Here is a 20,046-nt window from a genome sequence, read left to right on the forward strand (position 1 = left end):
TAATATTTATGAATTATATTAATCAACAAAGCTCTTATTAAATTTATAAATAGACAAAAAAAAGTCTTGAAATAAACAAAATAAACTTATAATATCATACTCACTAATCAAATTAAACAAACTTTTAAATGTAAAAATTTTAAAAAATCCAAGAAACTAAAAAAATTTGATAACATCTAAATTCAAGCTAAATTGCAATGTCAAACTCTAATCATAAACTAAACTATGCTGTAGTAATAAAAAAATGAAGTTATAAATACTATTACAAATAAAATATACCAAATTCTTCTAATATTTTGACATAGAAAAAAATTAAGATCTAATTTTAGTGCATTTATCCAAAAAGATTAATTCTTATTCTACTATAAATTTCCACTAATAAAAACCAATATAATATTTTTATACTAGATGTCTTTAAAAATATTTCTAAATTAGAATAATCTTTTATTTTCTTTATATCTAATATAATGTTTATAAATATTTGAAAAAAAAAATCATTGCATATAGTGAGATTGTTGCATATGGCAAAAAAAACTATATATAATTTACATAAACATTCAAAATACATTTTATTAAATTGACATAATATCACATTAAATTTTTTTAAGTAGCTAATGGATAAAAATTTAACAATTTATTGACTATAAATTGTAACTTTTTTTAATAACAAATTTAACAAGAATTTGCATTTTAACTATTAAAACTTGATCCAAATGAGTTCTAAAGAATCCAACAAAATACTATCAGTTTGGTTAACATCATAAGTTATCATCAATCTCTATAAATTGTAGAAAAATTGCACATGAGCATGGAAACGAGCAAAAAGCTACGACGCATATTTATTGCAATCAACAGAAACTCTTTGAGTATATCATACATTTTTCTCAATAAGACATTGTCCAAAACCAAAACAGATTAAATCAAATGATCAAAACCATCATGTACTGACGTTTGGGAAACACAAAAGTTCTACTAAATGCTGAAGTAAAAGGTTTCTTAATTGGAACTCTTCAATTAAAGTAGCACCTAGACACGGCCAGCCACTTGATCAAGATCCCGCTGTCCCTGAGAAGTGATTTTTCTTCCACTGCAGTAGAGAAAAGAACACATTAAGGTGATAGGACTCAACGCAGACGGCATGTGATAATAAATATTGAAAAGTGATGTCAAAAGGAACTAGCAATTCATTGAACTAGCGAACTCTCTTGTTGAGGCTAACAAAACAATTCAAGATCCCTTAATTTGTTTAATCATGTGTTTATGATGAGTATTAGATGTTTACTAATAGTTAAGATGAAGAGTCCTATAAGACTGCTAAAATGTGCCTAGAAGACAAGACATGAAAATGCTTACCCTTTAGGATCGATCTCAATGATATTCATCACTTGCAGTTGCTGCAGAATGTGGCGGGCAATTGCTCCACTGCTCTTGCAGAAATGTGGTGGGCGACTTCCATTCCTCTTCCGGCCTCCGTAAATTTTCTGAAAGCCACCTACTCCAATGCCCTGCCTTAAGTAAATCTTGCGGGCCATTGAAGCTGTGAGAAAAGATAAAGGGTGAGACTGGAATGTATGGCAACTAAACTTCCTTCCCACTAGAAAGGCAAATAGTATAGATGCAATTGTGCATGGTTTCATGTTACCTGCTCTGATATAGTACCAGTCCGGATCATAAGGAGCAAGCTCCTTGAACCTTCCAGTTTTTACAATATCATTCCACTCGGGAAGCTCAATCTATACAGGAATCAAGACAAATATCATTAGTAAGAAAAGTCAGCCTAAGATTAATGTTGCATTTACATGGATGTCAAACTATGACAAATAAGCACATCAAATGAGAAAGACCAAAGAAGACTTGGTTAACAATAATAAAACAAGATAAAAATTTATTTAAATATAGATGATGATATAATAGAGGATAGAGTTCAATAGTGTAGAAGGATATATAAAGCCGCCCCCACCTAGTGGGATAAAACTTGGATGGTGGTGTTGTTGTTACATGGATGGAAACAAGAGTGAAAAAAGGATAAATTTAGAGAAATTAATTCCATCATTTCGTCTATTTTACTTCCTCTCAAATTGGGAGATAAGATACATGCATTTCATAGACACAAAAAGCAAATAATTATCCTCTCGATAAGATAATATAAATCTTTTCTTTTTTCCTCTTCGGTTATTGCATCTACCTTCTAACTCCTCCGCTTCAAGTAGACACAAGGAAAACATTAAAAGAAATAACAGTATCCTGGACCTCATATCAATATCTATCTATTTGTATAATCAGAAAGAACAGGTTTTCTTGTATCCTAGTAATGGAATATATAGCTTAAAGATGGGGCCTAAGAAATTACTTGAAACAAATTTACGAATTACCTGGAAATTCTGAGGCAAGGTGAAGTTGATTAAAGTAATCAAATAGTGTAAAAGCATCTTCACCTCATATTTAATCATTATTATTATCAAACTATGCTTGTCCGATTGGGATCGACTAAATGAATCTTATCCCTCCATTGAGATCCATGCAAGGTTATAACACTGATTATATTCAAGGTTATCATCCATTGATCTCCTTTAAACATGTCAAAAACGTCTCAACCTTTCTTCTGTCAATTTACCACTTAAAACTCCAAATTTTGAGTCATTTCTTGTTTCAATTAGATCGTAGGAAATCCTATTCTCACACTAAACCGACCAAAAGAAAATAATTACACGAGAATGTAAAGTGGACAGAATTATGATTAACAAATTCTGAAAACATAGATCATCATACAGGCAACTAGGAATCAAACTCAAAAAAAAAAAAGTCGCAGCATTGGCATGATTTCTCCACCGTATAACAAAATCAAAATCATCGAAGAATAATATCTGAAACTCGATCAATATAGAGAAAAGAATCACAAAATAGGATCTTTGAAGTAGATTAACAAAGCAAAAAGAATTTGGACCGAACCTTGCCAGATCTCTTGAGATGGGCGGAGTAGGCCTTGACGAACTCGTGAGGCGAGACGTCCTTCACGGTCTTAGCTACCTGGTTCTCCATGCCGCTGTTGCAGTCTCACCCTCTCTTCCGCCGCTACTTCGTCAGCAATAGAGGAAGCGAGGCGCAGCCGCAGGAACCAAACTAGGGTTTCCGGAGCGGAATCAAGGGCTTCGTTTATATAGAAAGCAACGGACGCGCTCACAAGCCCTTAATTATCCAATTCACCTGAATCGGATTCGGATCCTTAACAATAGAATTCGGATCCGGATCCTAATATAATTATTTTAAAAATATTAACTACATTTCGGATTCATGTACAAACCCGTATGTAGAGCTAGGCGCGATTTGCATGAGAAGCCCAACTCGAACACCTAAATATACAAAAATTTTAAAAATAAATTAGTAAATAAATAAATATCTAAAGATTTCTAAAAAACATATAAATATATATATTTTTTAAATTATTATTATTATTATTATAAAAATAAATAAATAAATATCCGCGTTGTGCTGAGGCAAGCTTGGTTAAGTAGAGTTTAAATTTTTTAACAAGCTCATAAAAATATTCTCACCCTCATAATTTAGTATGCAACTGAATTAAAAAAAAAATAGAACACAAAATCATAATAAGCATTTAGCTAATTTATCCATAAATTATTCATAAACTTCACTCATGTATACTAATCAAACTATTTCACTAATTTTGAGCTTGTTATTTTTTTTTATAATTTAAACTTTTAAATAAATATGAATAAATTTGATTTGCTTTTTTCATTAATAATTGTCATTGATGGTTTCATCACCAAGTTTAGGCAATCAACGACAGATAACTGGATGCACACTCACACATTGCAAATGGAGAACTAAGAACAAATAAAAAGCTCAACTGAAACAAGCAGCAAAATGGGGAAAGTGTCGGATGCAATTTGCCCAACTGCAATGCTACAAAAACAACTGCCAACAGTAACGGAGCAGATGATCCTCTGTGTTTATCGCAAAAACTCTGACCAAAAGATAGGGTTACATGTATTGTAAGTTATCCCTATAAAGCATCCAAATAATCATCCTAGTAATATCCCATAGCGGCCCTAGCGAACAACCGTAAAGAAAGTTGCATTTCGCACAAAATTTCACAAGCCTAAATGAGCAGAGATAGGCTTCCAGGTACCATTAGGGATATCCTGAAGTGGCCCCAGAGAAAGAGTAGAGCGAAGAGATAGGGGCACTTTGCAGCCTGCTCGACACAATTGGATCTTCATATCTTGATGCTGGGAGGCTGATAGATTGTTTGTAGTTTGTTTGCTCAGGAATTGGACTGATCTTTCCCTCTCCTGGAGATGCAGTGGTAGTCCCTTGGTAAGGGAGGGTTGGCTGGAATTGTCTCACAAGCCTGGAATTGGGAAATGAAAAGTTTAGTTGAGCACCAAGATAAATAATAACAGAGCAACTCAATGATGCTGATTAATGAATTAAGATACCATCATTAGATTATCATTTCGTAATATGTTAGGCAACAACAAACCTGTTATTTAGAGCTAACTATATTATTATTGCCCAATTTAACATCAAAATCTGTATTATACCAATTTAGTCTTACTGGTGTTGCTAACTTGCCCAACACTGTGGCTTATAAAGTTAGATCGCTTGTACCAACTTATAGATTTTCTGACAAACTAAGAAATACACATTCTCCTTTTCATTTTAATTTCTTAACATTCCTAACTCTAATAAATCAATAACTCTTGAATAATAAATCTATGATGCCTAACTCTTGTGCTCTCCACAAATTCAAACTTAAGAGTCTTTTTCCAATTACACTTCCATAATTACACTTCCATCAATCACTACAAAACCATATCTGGATAAATACACAAGGGGAATTAACATAGATATAACTTGTCATTTCATCTAATGTCGATGCTAAAAAATGGAGGCTTAGGTTGACCCTTAATGTCAATTGTCAAAAAGAAATTCTAAATATTCCAAAGAAAAAGCAATGAACGAAGCAGAGATGCCCATTCAATATTATGAATGCCAATTACAATCCTCCAAATAAATCTTTACTTTCAACCCCTACTTTGATTGGCCATTTCAATCAAACCCAAGAACCTATAATTTATAGGAAAAGCCACACCTACATTTCATAGTCATACAGGAAGAAAACACTTGTTGCAAAATAATTAGAAAGGGATAATCCAATATAATCAACAAAATGTGAAACATTTACAATATCCAACAAATTTCAGGAAACAGCTGATAATTACATTACCGTTTGCAAGTAGGGTTTTGAGGATAGTAAGCCCAAGCAGTCTCCGCTTGAAATGGATCAGCTGTAGGTGTTATGGAACGACCATTATAAGAATCTTTTGCATCAACTTCCCGAATATGTCCCAAATCCACGGGTGTTGAATGTCGCAGATGACCTGACCTAAATGGTTCCTCTGGGAGTACTTCATGAGGCAGATGAGCAAACCTATATGGGTCACCAGATTTATATGGATTCTCAGGTGGCAAATGAGGATTTGCACATGGTTCACGATCTAAACTATACAAATCCTTAGGTGGTAAACGAGGATTCTCACATTGTTTATGATCTAACCTATATGAATCCTCAGGTGTCAAACGAGGAGTTGCATGTGGTCCATGATTTAACCTATATGAACCTTCAAGTGCCAAACGAGGAGTTGCATGTGATCCATGATCTAACCTATATGAATCCTCAGGTGGCAAACGAGTAGTTGCAAGTAATACATGGTCTGACCTATTATGATCCTCGGATGGCAAACAAGGAGTTGCTTGTGGTACATGGTCTAACTTATATGGTTCCTCAGGTGACACAAGAGAAGTTGCATGTGGTACATGGTCTAACCTATATGGATCCTTGGGTGGCAAACAAGGAGCTGCATATGGCACATGGTCTGACCTATATGAATCTTTGGGTGGCAAACGAAGAGCTGCATGTGACACATGCCCTGATCTATATCGATCCTTAGGTGGCGAATGAGCAGGACGGTGATGACAATCCTCAACATATTTAAGACGTGGTGATGTATGTCTCAGGGGTGAACGAGCTGAATAATGATAATCCTCAATATATTTTCGAGGTGGAGTTGCCTGTCTCAGAGACGAATAACGTGGATGACGATGATCCTCAACATACATAAGAGGTGGAGTCATCTGTCTAAACGTATCCTCCTGATCCTCAGCATACATAAGAGGCGGAGTCATCTGTCTAAATGTATCCTCCTGATCCTCAACATACGTAAGAGGTGGAGTCATCTGTCTAAATGTATCCTCCTTTACAGGATGGAACAGTGAGAACAATTTACTTACCTGCATTTTGGTTTATATGACATAAAGGTGAACAATAAAAAATTCTATTGAAATCATAGGCAGTAAAGGTTACACAAGGCCAAAAGTTTGCGGTACCTGTTTTGAATTAAGTTCTGGAGTGAATTTTCCCTTCGAGTAATAGTTTGCTCGAATAGCTTGTTTAAATGATGTCTCCGGAAGTGGCAGACAATCCATATAAACCTTGAATTTCACCTGTTCTAGACAAGAAAATAAGCAATAGACATGTACTCATAAGATAGATGGTTAAGCATCTGAATTAAAATTTTTGATACAGCTCATCAACTTTGCTTGGCATATCTAAGCTATATTGCAAAACAAAAGAAATAAAAAGGCTTGTTCCTGCAAGATTAAGGTCATGATTTCCAAATCCTTCAGAATGATCATTTGTTCAGCAGCATCAGAGATTATCCCAATAAATATAAAGCAACAAACTAAAGGATTCACTAGCTAAATAGTCTCAAACAGAAATCAGCAGACATTTTATTCTACAAAAATGAGTTAACATAGCGGATTAAGTTTTTTTTAAAAAAAAAATCAACCCAAAACTCAACATCATATCAGAGAAATTCTCACAAAATTTGTGTAAAATCATTGTTTGTTGTTGTATGTTGCCTTCTGAGATTTTCATTTCCATTGTCGTCAACCTTTTTGCATCTATTATCATTTTTTTCTCAAATAAATGCTTGTCTAATTTTTTTTTTCAAATCCATCATCTATAGTTCTCATATTATATCCAAATAATAATAATAATGGTTGACAAAATTGCAAGAAAATGATAATAAGCTAGATTTCTGTATACAATTTTACTTCCAACATCCATATGCTAATCAGAGTAGTAGGCCTCTAAAAATGCATCTTCAGCAAGCTAGAAGAATATCAAACATCAAGAACAAATGCAATGGCGATTCCAACCAGATTAGTTACCTGGGCTGGAAAGGCACCTCCGAAGGCTTTCCGCGACAGGTCCATCCCTCCATGGCAGATGGCCTTGAAAACCCCATAAAGAAGCTTCAGATCGAAGTCAAACAAGAACAATTTTGTGCCTGGCTTGATCTTCTCGACGGCGTTTTGCCTGCACGAGGGAAGCCCGAAAATATGGGACCGAAGGCATTCGGGCTTCGTCTTGCCACTGCACATGAAGATGAATCCAGAAAGATTCTCCGCTGCCTCATGGTGTTCCTTGTTCTTTCTAAGGCACTTCGCCCTGCTATTTCCAGCTGCATAAGTCGCCGCTACGTCAGCCAGCGCAGATGTGGAACTACTCCCCCTCCGTTTGTCCCCATTCCTTCTTTCCTTCTTTAACTTCTTCGAAGAGGTCAAGAATGCAACTCTCCTCTGCTGATCCTGCTTCTCCACCCGAAGTTTAACCATCTGACAAGAAGACCAAATCGAATGCCACGGGAGCGGCGACGATCGCCGGAGATAACTGAAACCCTAATTGGATTTACGGCGACGAGTCGGTTCATGAAATGGACTGAACATCGAAGCGCACGAACGGATAGGAACGGCCGAGATCAACGGAGTCGGCAGACGGAGACGTGTCGATCGCATGGATGCCACCTGTCCCCAAGCATGAATCCGAACTATCTTGATTGTGATTACGAGAAGAGAAAGGGCAAATCTGCAAAACTCTTTATTTAAAAAAAAACATGAAACTTCAAAAATACTTACTTTATTTTTCAAAGTTCTTCCAATTAATTAATCCTAAAATAATCAATCTAATTTCATAAAAAATTTTATCCATCATCAAAATAAATTAAAATAATATTCATGTAACTTTATTTGTATATTAGAATTATAGATCGCAATACAACCGCTTTATTAGATGCTAATTCAATTCATTCAGATAATCATATGAATTTATGACTTTCCATAATTTTTTTATGAGATATAGAATATGGAAAATCGAATCGGAAATCCACCCATAGTCCTATCATTTCACTGTGCCCCGGGGGCGTCCGCATAATTTTCAGAATTATCTCAATGGGAATCTGATAATTAGATATTTGTAAATATTTAAATATCCGATTATACTTACTAAATGAAATTGTGAATATTCATATATTTTTATGTGAATAAAATTATGAGAAATGATATTTAATATGAAAAATCTTATAAATAGAACCTGACATTCACATTGATAGTGGATCCCACACAATGAAACTTACTGGATACAGTTGTGAGTATCATATTCCATTCATGTTGAATTTTTAATTCTAAATATTATTTTTCTAAAATTATATATAACTAACCGTTCCGATGAAGGGCGAGTTACTAAAGAACATTATTTTAATCTATTCAAAATCAAATAGCAAAAAAAATTAAAAGGGTGCTTTTTATATTATAAAAAAATATTTCTTTAATAAAATTTATCAAAATAAAATATCCTCTTATAATTTCATTTTCGAAGTACCGTTTGTACTACACTTACAACTATTTTATATAAAATAACATCATTTTAAATTATTTTATTCAAAATAATAAATATTATTTTAGAACTATTTTGTGATTGAGGTTGAGGCTGCTCACCAAGACGGAGAAGGCAGGGCTCCTGACAGCGGCCGAGAACCTGGCCTCTCCCTCTCCAAGGCGGAGGCCCGGAGTTCTCCTCGGCCTGAGCCTGGCACTGCTGGCTCTGGGGCCTCTCTGCATCTACCTCGTGCCTGAGGAGCACGCGTGGGAGGTGGCCTTGCAGGTCGCCGTCGCCGTGATCTGTGCGCTCGGCGGATCTGCAACTTTTGCAGCTTCCAATTTCGCGTCGAGCTTACAGAAATCCAATTAAGAATTCAATTCTGCTCGGCAAAGAACTTCTCGAGTTTGTGAAATGAATCAAGAATCAGTTTACAGAAACAAGCTTCTTGTCGTAGGCGTTGCATGAATCAAGAATCAGTTTACAGAACCACAGGTTGATGGATTCGTTTTGCCTCATTGGATTTGGATTTCTTTCCAGAATCTGACCGACCAATCGCCGCCGCAGGTGACGAAGGCGGCCTCAGTCGGCGAGTGGTCGATCCAACGCGGAGCACCTGAGTGATTCGACGGCAACATCGCCACCTTCTCGGCAGTGAGAGCGTCCCAAATCACAACCTTAGCAAATTCAGCAAATCAGATGCAGCATGAAACCTACTACCCCTTTGGAGAATGGCAACTCACCTCGTTGCTCGGCTCGTCGATGGACAGAACAAACTCTTCGGTATCGCTGAACACAGCCTGCGATCGCAACCAAAACAAAGTTTCGATAGAATGCACTAAGATACGATAATGAAACTCTTCGATTCGAGCTAGTTTTGCTTGCTTCAGAAAACACCAGGATGATGATCGACGAACCTGACAACGCTGTTGTTTATGTACTGCTCCCAAGTATTGCTTGACGAGTCTTCCCGTTCCAACTTCCCACAATTTAACAGTAGAATCCTTGCCGCAAGAGAGGATGAACCTGGAAGACCAATGTGACAGTGAAGAATGTAAGAAGAACAGAAGATCTGAAATGTGTATCTGTAGCATACATTACGACATAACGTCAATGGATCATCCAGTTTCAGATAAGATGGCACAAGAACAAGGTTGTTTGAAATCACAACATTCACATATTTGACCCATTTGAATTCAGCAACATGGGTGGTGGTTCGAATTCGCATTTACCGCCCGAAGTTCCAATGGTATTCGGATGCAGACATCTAATGTAAGCCTACATATAGTTCATTTGACCATCTGATTCGCGGTCCGTCGCCATCGGAAGTAATATTCTGCAGAGTGAACAAACAAGGATGTGGAATGTATCGTCTAGTTGCCAGACATCGCGAGGTGATGATTAGTTATCTCTCGGTCTACTAATCCAATGTCACCTCTTCCACAGATTTGTTGTTGTTGTTGTTTATGAAACTTTTGCGATATAGATCAAAATTCCGTACCTTTGGTCTTTGGTGAAACTCGCACTAGTGGCTTCCATTGATCCATGGGCACCGACTATGGGGCGAATACATTGTGCAGTGACTCCATCCCACACACCAAGAGAACCATCTTTAGATGCCGTCACATACATGTTGCCGGTCGACGAGTACCTCACCTACAACACGTAGATTTGATTCAGCCTAAGGGAAACCGTTGCGTTAGATGACTCGAGGTAGAGATAACATGCCTGGTTGATGGCTGCAGTATTACTCAGATCATGGGCATTTGCTGTTAAGTAACACTTGAAAGTATTGATATCGTACAAATGGGGAATTGGATGATCAGTCCCTGCAGAATGAGAATGAACACGCATAGTTATCGTAAATATTAACGACATATGATCGAGTGTAGCATCGGATGATCAGTCCCTGTACAATGAGAATACACACAGCTATCGTAAAATATTAACAAAAGAAAATCTAAGTGTGTGAGACAATACGGCTAGAATGAGATAGCCGAAGCAAATATAACGCGCGCAAAAGCAAAAAATGAATAATGCTAATTGAGGACTTGATGTGCTTCGGAGGCCTCTCCTACTCCACAACTCTTTTCACATCGATGCTATCCCAAGGGCGAAAGTAGGGTTGCCGCAAGAGCTTGAAACTCGAACGATTTTGAAGCTTTAAATGAAGCCAAACAATGGAAGATGTTTGCGCATTTGAGAGCGCGATGAGTACAGCTTAGAAAGGAGGTGTATGCATTGATCATAAAAATAGAAAGAGGCGAAACTAGCCAGAGATGTTCAGGAAGTCATCTAGCATAGATTATATGTGAAGTAAACAACAAACAATCACATGATATCATAAAAAAGTAATTAAACTAAAAGTTCAACATTTAAAAGTTAAAACAGAAACAAACCTGCCAAAAGATATTCGCCAGAAGGATGAAAAGAAACAGATCTCACATTGTGAGTGTCCTGTGTGCACAATCAAATAGAAAAGGCTTGATTCATGTCGACCGAATGCAATTTGAATTGTTTGAAAAAAGAATAAGAAAAAGATCATCTGAACCTGGATAACTCTGACAGCTCTCCTTGCAACTGTCTTAGAGAAATCAAAAAATCTGAAATGGGATATGAAAGTTCATCAGTATATAAATAAATACAAGAAACCCCCATAAGATGAGTAATCGAAACAATTTTCTATGCGGCGGATAAAATAGGTCAGAGAATTCTACATTGATAAAGAAGTGGAATTTAAGGCTTACCAGTAGGCTAAGGCTTCTCTAACGATAATATTTCTTGACTAAATTTGGTCTATTTGTCCTAAATGCAAGCTAACAAGATTTTCTTTACTTTTTTCAAAAATAAGAGATCCAAAAGAGAGAAGAAAAGAAAATATGCTCATAATGAAAAATTGTATGATCAGCATTCCAAGAATAAGGTATTCTGTCTTCTCATGACATCTTTTTTACTTGTTAAGAGAATCAATCAGTTGCGCAGGCTATCACAAAAACAGAACTAATGACTTGCAGGTAACTCATAAGATGGCAAGACTTGCAGGCAATTCTTACCATTTTGATTCAATTGGTCAAACTTCTGATGGGAATCCAATTTCTTAACATCAACCAAGGGACTTAGAAGATAATAAAAAAGAGCAAAAAATGGTAAACATATTGTTCATCGTCAAATGCTTGAAAACAGAAGTGTGTATAGTGATATGGAATTAAGTTGCTTTAGAGAAGCTGTTGTTATATTTGAGAGATGTCATAAGCTAATCGATAGTGTATTATATATTGGATAAATAAAATCACTATTTGAATATACATTCTCTATGTATTTGATTTAATCTTAAACTCAATTAGTGATGTCCACAATACAATGTACAATATGAGAGAAATTGTGATTGGATCACAATTAGTAGGTATCTCTGCATGTGCAATTATGTACGTATTGAAATATTCCCTAGTCGATGAATTGATGAGATTAGACATTATCAATTCTGTGAGACTAACATATGTTAGACTCCTTAGTTTGTCAAGCAGTTGATCCTCATTGGTTGAAAACATTGTGATGCTGAGAGTTAACATATGAATGTTGATTAAAGGCAACTAGTTCATTGAGAGTGACCTACCATGAGATTTCATGTGGTTCAATGAATGTCTATAAAGATTTCATTGCAGCTCGAGTGCAAGTTTCCTCCGACTTAAGGTATTCAAGTTATCTTGGTCATAGAGGCTTATACTTTGACATCTCAAGCAAGCGTCTCTATGAGGTGTAGACCCGAGATGATTGAGTATAAACCAAAGTGTCCGAAGGTATTTGAGTAGCCAACAAAAGATTCACTACTACTTTAATTAGGAGACGTATATCCTATGACCAATTGTCAGGATCGTTACTCGTAAGTCTTTGGCCAAAATAATAACACGTCAAGAGGATAGTCCTCTTGGATAGTTGTTTTAAGTAACTTGAATTCGCAAGACAAAAAAACTATAGCTTAGACTAGGTGTGGCATAGTCAACCTAGTGGGGACTGATACATACACCATGTCTTGAACTAAGCGGGTATAAGATAGTGAAAGGAACAGAGGCACGATCAACCGTAGCTGCTGAAAGGTTTAGAAGTGGTTCTAGAATCAACTGTGATTTTTTAATTAATTGGGGGTTATGATGTACTACTAGGTATCACTTATGATCGATCTGTAATTAATGGTTAATTGTGGACGGCCAATATAAACCAGAAACCTATAAGGTCACACGCACTACGAGTTTCTCCAAGAGACATAAAACGAGTTTGAGAATTAAATTCTCAGATCGAGAGAGATTGAGTCTAGTTGGACTAGACGATGGACAAATATGGAAGATATTTTTTCGAAAATGAAGCACAGATGGACCCTGTCTTTTAAAGACAAAGTGGGCCCTCTTTGGTTTAATTATAAACCAAATTGGTTTGGTTTTAATTAAAAGTGATTTGGTTTTGAACCACTCCGGTTTAGTTTTGAACCAAACTTGAGGCAAAAAGATAGGAGTTTGATTTAACATATTCTGTTAATATTTCTTAACGAAATTTTTTCTATTAAACACCTAGAAATATATCTCTTATGAAGAATTATTAAGGGATTAAAAACCTAATTGTTAGATTTTAAAAATCCAAAACAAACTCCCTTCTCCTCTTGCCACTGCCCAAGCTTCTCAAATTGGCGCTGCCCATTTTTGTTAGGATTTCTTGTCAAAATAGTGCACTTATGAAATTATTGTGAACAAAATTGGTTGCTCCTAAATTGATTAGCATGGGCAGAAACAAAAGGTGGAATGAGAAAAAAAATAAGGTTTGAAGAGTAATGCAAATTACTGAATTGAATAATTTTGCATGATGGCAGGATAAAATTCATCTAAACTCTTTGATGAATGGAAGAATTTTAAGACACCCACAATGACTTTACAATTAAAAGGACTAGTGCAGGAAGGCTTTTGTACACCAAGTACATCAATAGCACAAGATATGAACACACTGCACTGAATTCATGTACGCACAAAAAAGGCAAAAAAAAAAAAAACAACACATACTTGATTGTGTTGTCCTTTGCCCCTGAGATTAGTATAGCATTCTGTGGATGGAAATCCAGATCGTTGATTGGCTACAAAGCATCAGCAGGATTAAAAATATGTAAAGAGGACACACACAAGGAAAAATGTTCCCATCATATTATTTTCCTACAGGCTCAAGATATTCAGCAAATCTTAATTTTGTATCTATATCCTCTTTAATTCCTTGCCGTAATAAAATTATTGAGCATAATTTTGTAATTAATAATAAAAGAATCAACATCATTCTTTGTAATTAATAATAAAAGAATTAATAGCTACAAGTGTGCCATTCAAAGAAACTCGATGCCAAAACATTTAACATGTAACTACACCAGAAACTTATGCAATATGGCATATGAGGTTACTTGTGAATGATCATAGAACGTCCGAATCACGGGCCTCACAGGACCATCCCTGGCATCTGTAAGCATGCTTTGCTTCATTTTTGAAACCTATAGTAAAGTATGACTACTTGAATTCAGAAAACAGAATAAGGCCGCCATTAACACAAACCAAAAAGAAGATACAGATGATATATTTAGGGCAGAAGCAGACCTCAAATAACTTAATGGATGTGTCTGAACTTCCAGTTGCAACAAATCGACCATCAGGACTAAATCTTGCACATCTGGCTACATTCTGCAGGAGATACATTGCATATTTTTTTAAAATTGATTTCCATTTAGTATCAGTCTTTGAATCAAATTTCTAACCAAGCTGAACAAACAAATGTGCATACATGTGGACGAATATGTTTACAGGAATGAGTATAATTATTACTATATATAGCCAATTATGAGCCAAAGAATTCCCTATGGAGTTGCATCATGTAATGAGCCAAGAATATGATGGTTGAAACAAGAAGGCTGTCTATAAAGAGTTGAAGACATCTCAAATGAAATATATCGCAGAATGGAAAAAATAATAAAGTTTGAAGTGGTTTGTATGAGAAAGTTTCAATGATTTATCGAGGGAAAAAATGACTAAGATTGTGTGTTCCGGTACAATTAAGATTAGATCTAGACCACATATACATAAGCTAATGGAGGTTGAATCAAAGGATACTGACAATGAAAAACAATATTGTAAATAGAAGCAAGGGCAAGTTACTTCATGTGTACTAGCCCTTGTTTCAAGAAAATTCTGAGAAGTGATTCTTTAAGCCAGCCTATGATAAAATACACAATGAATGATGATTTAGTGTAAGAAAACATGATGCAAAATTAATTTCATTATTGGAGGTACGGGGAAAAAGCAACATTGAAGAGGTAAGTAACCATTCTTTATTCTTGTTCAAACTATTGTCTTCTATAATCAAATATATGAGAGACAAACATCCCTTTTCTTGATTTTGTTCAATGTTTCAGACGTACACAACTATAATAAATTAGTGAATGGAATGGATGATATGGAAGTAGTATAATATTATAAATTAATTGAAAAATGTTTGTGATGAATTATTATTGATACCTTATGATCCGAAACATGTTTTGTTTCGTGCTTTGGAAAAGTCTTGGATGAACCCTTTGTGTTGTGCATGATACTAAATAAACACAAACAGGAACATCAGAGATCAGTCTGGTACACATCATTCCACATGATAGACAATTCAATATCAAGAGTTACAGTTGCAAGCAGCCAAGAAAGAAAATACGTAAACTAATTTGTTCATATACAAATAAACTGCCATTACATTTCACCATCATATGTAAATGGCACAGACAACGCAAAGTATTGCAAGTATACTCACCTGAAATCTAATTTCACCATCATATGTAAATGGCACAGACAACGCAAAGCATTGCAAGTATACTCACCTGAAATCTATGGCATTGCTTCCAAGAGGCAGTGAGCCATGTGCAACCTGTATCCCTGCTGCAGAATTGAGGAGAGAAGCAAATGAAACTCCCCTCGAAACTTCCTCCCTCTCCACTGCAATACCCTGTGGACGCATCAGAGTTCGAAAGCTACAAGTTTGTTAAGCAAAGCATGATGAACTATATAAAACCACACCTTGGCTACAAGTTCAAGAAGCCTATTTGGAGGCACGTCCGTGTTCAAAGGAATCATGGTGGCTGAAGCAGCTGCAGCTGCAGCCTGGCACACAAGTTGAAACCTTTTACCAATAACAAGATTCAAGAAGATAATCCAGGAAGATGGGAGGAAATTTACCTGATCAAGGTTGTTGTCCCGAAGATGGGCGACGATCAGCGCATTGACCTGGCGGAAGAGCTTACCTTCCTGAAGGGTCTGCTCCAGGCTAGCCTCCATTCACCTCAAGTGCTAAAGCAACCAAGAGCAAAGGGGTATCTTCCAAATCCAAGCTTCCCACGGTCTAAGATGCTCAACTGTAGTCTAAAACTTCAATCTTTCGCCATCCAGTCCATGAAGCTGGAGCCCTAAACCACCAACGATGAGCCCGCAACACCAATTCTTTCAGTTGCACATTTGCATCGCCGATCTAAATGCTAAAGATTAGATCAACTACTAATTCCATTCCGCTGGAATCTCCTCCTTTCTAAAACCCTAGTATTGCACGATACCGACGCCGAAAGCAGCCAGGAGTTCCAAGCTTCAAAAATTTCATTTTCGTCCTGCAAATTTTGTTTTTTTAATTTTTTTTGAAAGATAATAAGTATTATTTTCCTGTAAATAATTTAAAAATAATTAAATAATTTTAAACGTTAAAATATAAGTAAATTGATTATTGGTTAACCAATCTGTTGACCCGATTATGGTTAAAAATAAATAAAAATGATTTTAAAATACATTTACCATTTACGATAGATTTTATTTTAAGTTTGGTAACTTTTATTTAAAAGAAAATAACTTTTCGTTTTTATTTTGAAAATTAATCTGTAAAAGGAATTTTAGTTTACCAAAAATGGAATCCAAAAGCTTCGATGGAGGGTTTGCTTACTGCCGCGGCGGGACGAGGATGATGACGGCTACTCCAGGACGGGCGTCGATCTTCTCCACAACGGAGGAGCTGCGGAGGGAGGCCAATCGCGATTCCTCGACTCGGTGGCGTGGAGATAGGTTGGGTTCGGCGAGAGGCGGCGCGGTGGTGCCGCTTGCCGTCTGCCGCCGCACCGCCTCCGTCGAGGTCAGGCACCGGACGGGGAGCGCCGCCGTATCAGGTCTCCCTCTCTTTCACTTTCTCTCTTCCTGTGTGTCGGATTTTGATGCATCGGATCGGGTGAGCTTCGACCCGACGGATCCGTTTAGGGTATATACTTGAATAGTGTCCGCTGTCGGGTCTCCACCAACCTCATCGAGATCGAGATCCATCCCTGTCTCTGCTCCCTCATCCCCTCGATCTAACTGTGACGCTCTGTGGTCCTCTTTGATTCAGTTGCTGCGAGTTCACTTCGATGAGATAGCACACCCATTGGCGTTCTTAACCTTCTGATTCGGTGGATATTCTTTCGATAATTTTACTTCTCAAGAATTTGATTGCAAAAAATGGGAACTTTCTTCTTTCATGAATTTTGTAGCCATTTTTGTTTACAATAACATGGAAGAGCTTTTCCTTTCTTTCTTTTTGGTCTTTTGGTTCATCTGATGTGGCTTAAAGCTATCATTTTTGTCTTTTGGTTCTATTTTGTCTGATTTTTCTCATCTTTTCCCATCCTTTCTGCGTTTGTTTGTTAGAATGAGTTCCATTTTTTTAGCCGAAATGAAATAGATCTCTGATTTCTGCACCTGTTTATCATCTCTGCCATACAGAACTAGTTGGAGTTTATGGCTCAACCTCACAATTAGCTTCTCCGGATGGACATTTTGAACAATATGAATACATTGTTCAATCTACTTTCTTAACTAGTCATTAGATCTTTACGCTCAGCGGTGGACTGTGGATCTCGATTGATGGTGGATTACCCCTCTTGGCATGGAAATGTTTAGGCATTTGCATTCTCTCTTCAGGCATGGACTCATAGGCTTTGTCCATTCAAATAGTCAGATAGGTACTTTATATATAAGAGACACTCCTCTAAATTTTTGTTAACTAGAGCTCACAGATTAGCTCTTTTTGGTTGAAGCTTTTGTCTTTTGTTATGTTGCAGGATTGGGCTTTAGAACCTCGAGGTCCACCTACTTTTGCCGGAAGCCATGTTCAAATTTCCATTCTTCTCCTGAATGTTCTGTTCATTCTCCAGAACAAGAAGTAGTGATTGCTCTAGGAAGCAATGTTGGAGACAGAGTCCACAATTTCAATGAGGCCCTGGGAAGGATGAAGAAATCAGGCATAACTATTACAAGACATGGGTGTTTATATGAGTCGGAGCCTGCTTATGTGACTGACCAGCCATTTTTTCTGAATTCTGCTATTAGAGGTACAACCAAGCTTGGACCTCATGAATTGTTGAAAGTTCTTAAACAGATCGAGAAAGATTTGGGACGGAAAGATGGAATACGGTATGGTCCGAGGCCAATTGACTTAGACATTCTTTTCTATGGCAAATACAAAATTGAGTCTGAGTACCTTACAGTGCCACATGTGCGAATATTTGAAAGGCCTTTTGTTGTGGCTCCTCTTCTTGACCTATTAGGATCATCTATTGACAATGATAATGTGGCATGGTGGCATTCTTTCTCAGGACAAAAGGGTGGGCTATTTGAATCGTGGGAAAAACAAGGTGGGGAATCATTGATTGGTACCAAAGGATTGAAAAGGGTTTTGCCGATTGGAAATTCTGTATGGGATTGGTCAAGGAAAACACACGTTATGGGTGTTATAAATTTGACACCTGATAGTTTTAGTGACGGAGGAAAGTATCTGGAGGTCAAAGCTGCAGTTTCACAGGTCAGGTTGTTAATCTCAGAAGGGGCAGATATTATTGATATTGGAGCCCAATCTACACGTCCTAATGCAAGTCGGCTTTCTGCCGATGAAGAACTTCAGAGGCTTATTCCGATATTAGATGCAGTTACTAAAATGCCTGAGATGGAAGGGAAGCTATTATCTGTGGATACCTTCTATTCTCAAGTTGCATTTGAAGCAGTAAATAGAGGAGTCCATATTGTCAATGATGTCTCTGGTGGACGACTCGATCCTGAAATTCTCAAGGTAGTAGGAGATCTTGGGGTTCCTTATATTGTTATGCATATGAGAGGTGATCCATTAACCATGCAAAGTAAGGAAAATTTACAGTATCATGATGTTTGTGGGCAAGTTGCTTCTGAACTATACAGTCGGCTGCATGAAGCAGAATTGGCAGGCATTCCTATATGGAGAATCATAATAGACCCTGGCATTGGCTTCTCAAAGGATACACAGCAGAACTTAAACATAATCACGGGTCTTCCTTCCATCCGGAGAGAACTCGGAACGAAAAGCTTGGCCGCTTCACATTTGCCAATCTTGTTTGGACCGTCTAGAAAAGGATTTTTAGGCGAGATATGCAATCGTAGAAATCCCGTCGAGAGAGATCCTGCTACCATTGCTGCTGTAACAGCAGGAGTTTTGGGAGGTGCAAATATAGTCAGAGTGCATAATGTCGGCTATTGTTTGGATGCTGCAAAGGTCTGTGATGCGTTGCTTGGACAACAAAGATAATGCATTATAAAAGAGACACAAAAAGGCAAGCATATGATGAAACAGTGACACGCTTGAGGCTCTACAAATAGAATATTTTCTTATGCATAATTGTCTTTGGCTGCTATCTATCATCGCCGTTCATCTCTGGTCTCTACAGACGATGCTTGTTCTTTCTGCATCGCATTCTCCATGTTTCTCTACTGTTGTTGTTGTTGTAGTTCTGTTTTCTCGTCAGACTGTACTCGAGAGGGGCTAGAAAATATATTTGCCTTTTGTCTAACTCAAAGGATCGTTGAAGAGTTCGGTAACCACAAGCAATTTTTTCATGAAAAACTTGCAGATTGTACCAAATAAATAGGTATATATACCTTCTTATTTTGGCTGAAGTTTGCTTCCATCTCTAAGTTATATTCATGCATACAGGTCCACTATTCTTCAATTATTGCCTTCATAATGTGATATAGCAACAATCTTATGGATAACTTTTTTTGGGATACCTTCTTCATAATGTGATTTTTTCACTCTGCGGCCCTTGTTTGAGCTCTTCAGCTTCACGCTGATCGTGAAGCTCGGAGCTGGAACTGGTGTCGAGTTTGCGGCAATTGGGTTGGGGAACATGTTCAATTGTGATGGGACTCTGATGGAGGTGGAAGGCAAGCGAGGATGAAGGTGAAGGGGGGAGGCAAGCTATTGGT

General features: G+C 37.0%; 4 protein-coding genes across 6 annotated transcripts; 1 reads left to right on the forward strand and 3 right to left on the reverse strand.

The window, feature by feature from the left end:
- Positions 1–811: 811 nt before the first annotated feature.
- On the reverse strand, positions 812–3,133 carry LOC141827635 (small ribosomal subunit protein eS19). Its single transcript, XM_074714926.1, has 4 exons — positions 2,950–3,133; positions 1,643–1,733; positions 1,354–1,537; positions 812–1,087 (listed from the first exon to the last, which is right to left on the reverse strand). The coding sequence occupies exons 1-4, from the start codon at positions 3,037–3,039 to the stop codon at positions 1,027–1,029; spliced, it is 426 nt and encodes a 141-aa protein (XP_074571027.1). The 5' UTR covers positions 3,040–3,133; the 3' UTR covers positions 812–1,026.
- A 710-nt stretch (positions 3,134–3,843) lies between these two features.
- Positions 3,844–7,756, reverse strand: LOC141828336 (uncharacterized). The gene is made up of 4 exons (XM_074715753.1): positions 7,258–7,756; positions 6,409–6,525; positions 5,249–6,312; positions 3,844–4,369 (listed from the first exon to the last, which is right to left on the reverse strand). The coding sequence occupies exons 1-4, from the start codon at positions 7,702–7,704 to the stop codon at positions 4,150–4,152; spliced, it is 1,848 nt and encodes a 615-aa protein (XP_074571854.1). The 5' UTR covers positions 7,705–7,756; the 3' UTR covers positions 3,844–4,149.
- Positions 7,757–9,133: 1,377 nt separating this feature from the next.
- On the reverse strand, positions 9,134–16,369 carry LOC141827796 (cleavage stimulation factor subunit 50). Of its 2 annotated transcripts, none has more exons than XM_074715121.1 (14): positions 15,982–16,369; positions 15,823–15,906; positions 15,627–15,751; positions 15,280–15,352; positions 14,365–14,448; positions 14,175–14,261; positions 13,789–13,859; positions 11,295–11,346; positions 11,143–11,200; positions 10,472–10,572; positions 10,245–10,399; positions 9,661–9,769; positions 9,487–9,543; positions 9,134–9,387 (listed from the first exon to the last, which is right to left on the reverse strand). In XM_074715121.1, the coding sequence occupies exons 1-14, from the start codon at positions 16,078–16,080 to the stop codon at positions 9,259–9,261; spliced, it is 1,284 nt and encodes a 427-aa protein (XP_074571222.1). In that variant the 5' UTR covers positions 16,081–16,369; the 3' UTR covers positions 9,134–9,258. The 2 variants fall into 2 exon arrangements, with proteins under 2 accessions (XP_074571222.1, XP_074571221.1); XM_074715120.1 differs by having other exon boundaries at positions 9,134–9,420; positions 15,982–16,368.
- Positions 16,370–16,747: 378 nt separating this feature from the next.
- LOC141827349 (folate synthesis bifunctional protein, mitochondrial-like) lies at positions 16,748–19,660 on the forward strand. Of its 2 annotated transcripts, XM_074714572.1 has the most exons (3): positions 17,121–17,225; positions 17,539–17,777; positions 17,877–19,660. In XM_074714572.1, the coding sequence occupies exons 2-3, from the start codon at positions 17,702–17,704 to the stop codon at positions 19,367–19,369; spliced, it is 1,569 nt and encodes a 522-aa protein (XP_074570673.1). In that variant the 5' UTR covers positions 17,121–17,225; positions 17,539–17,701; the 3' UTR covers positions 19,370–19,660. The 2 variants fall into 2 exon arrangements, with proteins under 2 accessions (XP_074570672.1, XP_074570673.1); XM_074714571.1 differs by lacking the exons at positions 17,121–17,225; positions 17,539–17,777 and adding an exon at positions 16,748–16,949.
- Positions 19,661–20,046: the final 386 nt, after the last annotated feature.

This window comes from Curcuma longa, chromosome 4 (genome assembly GCF_044706935.1).
Source record: "Curcuma longa cultivar G26 ecotype Majalengka, Jawa Barat chromosome 4, ITB_CL_G26_1.1, whole genome shotgun sequence".
NCBI lineage: Eukaryota > Viridiplantae > Streptophyta > Magnoliopsida > Zingiberales > Zingiberaceae > Curcuma > Curcuma longa.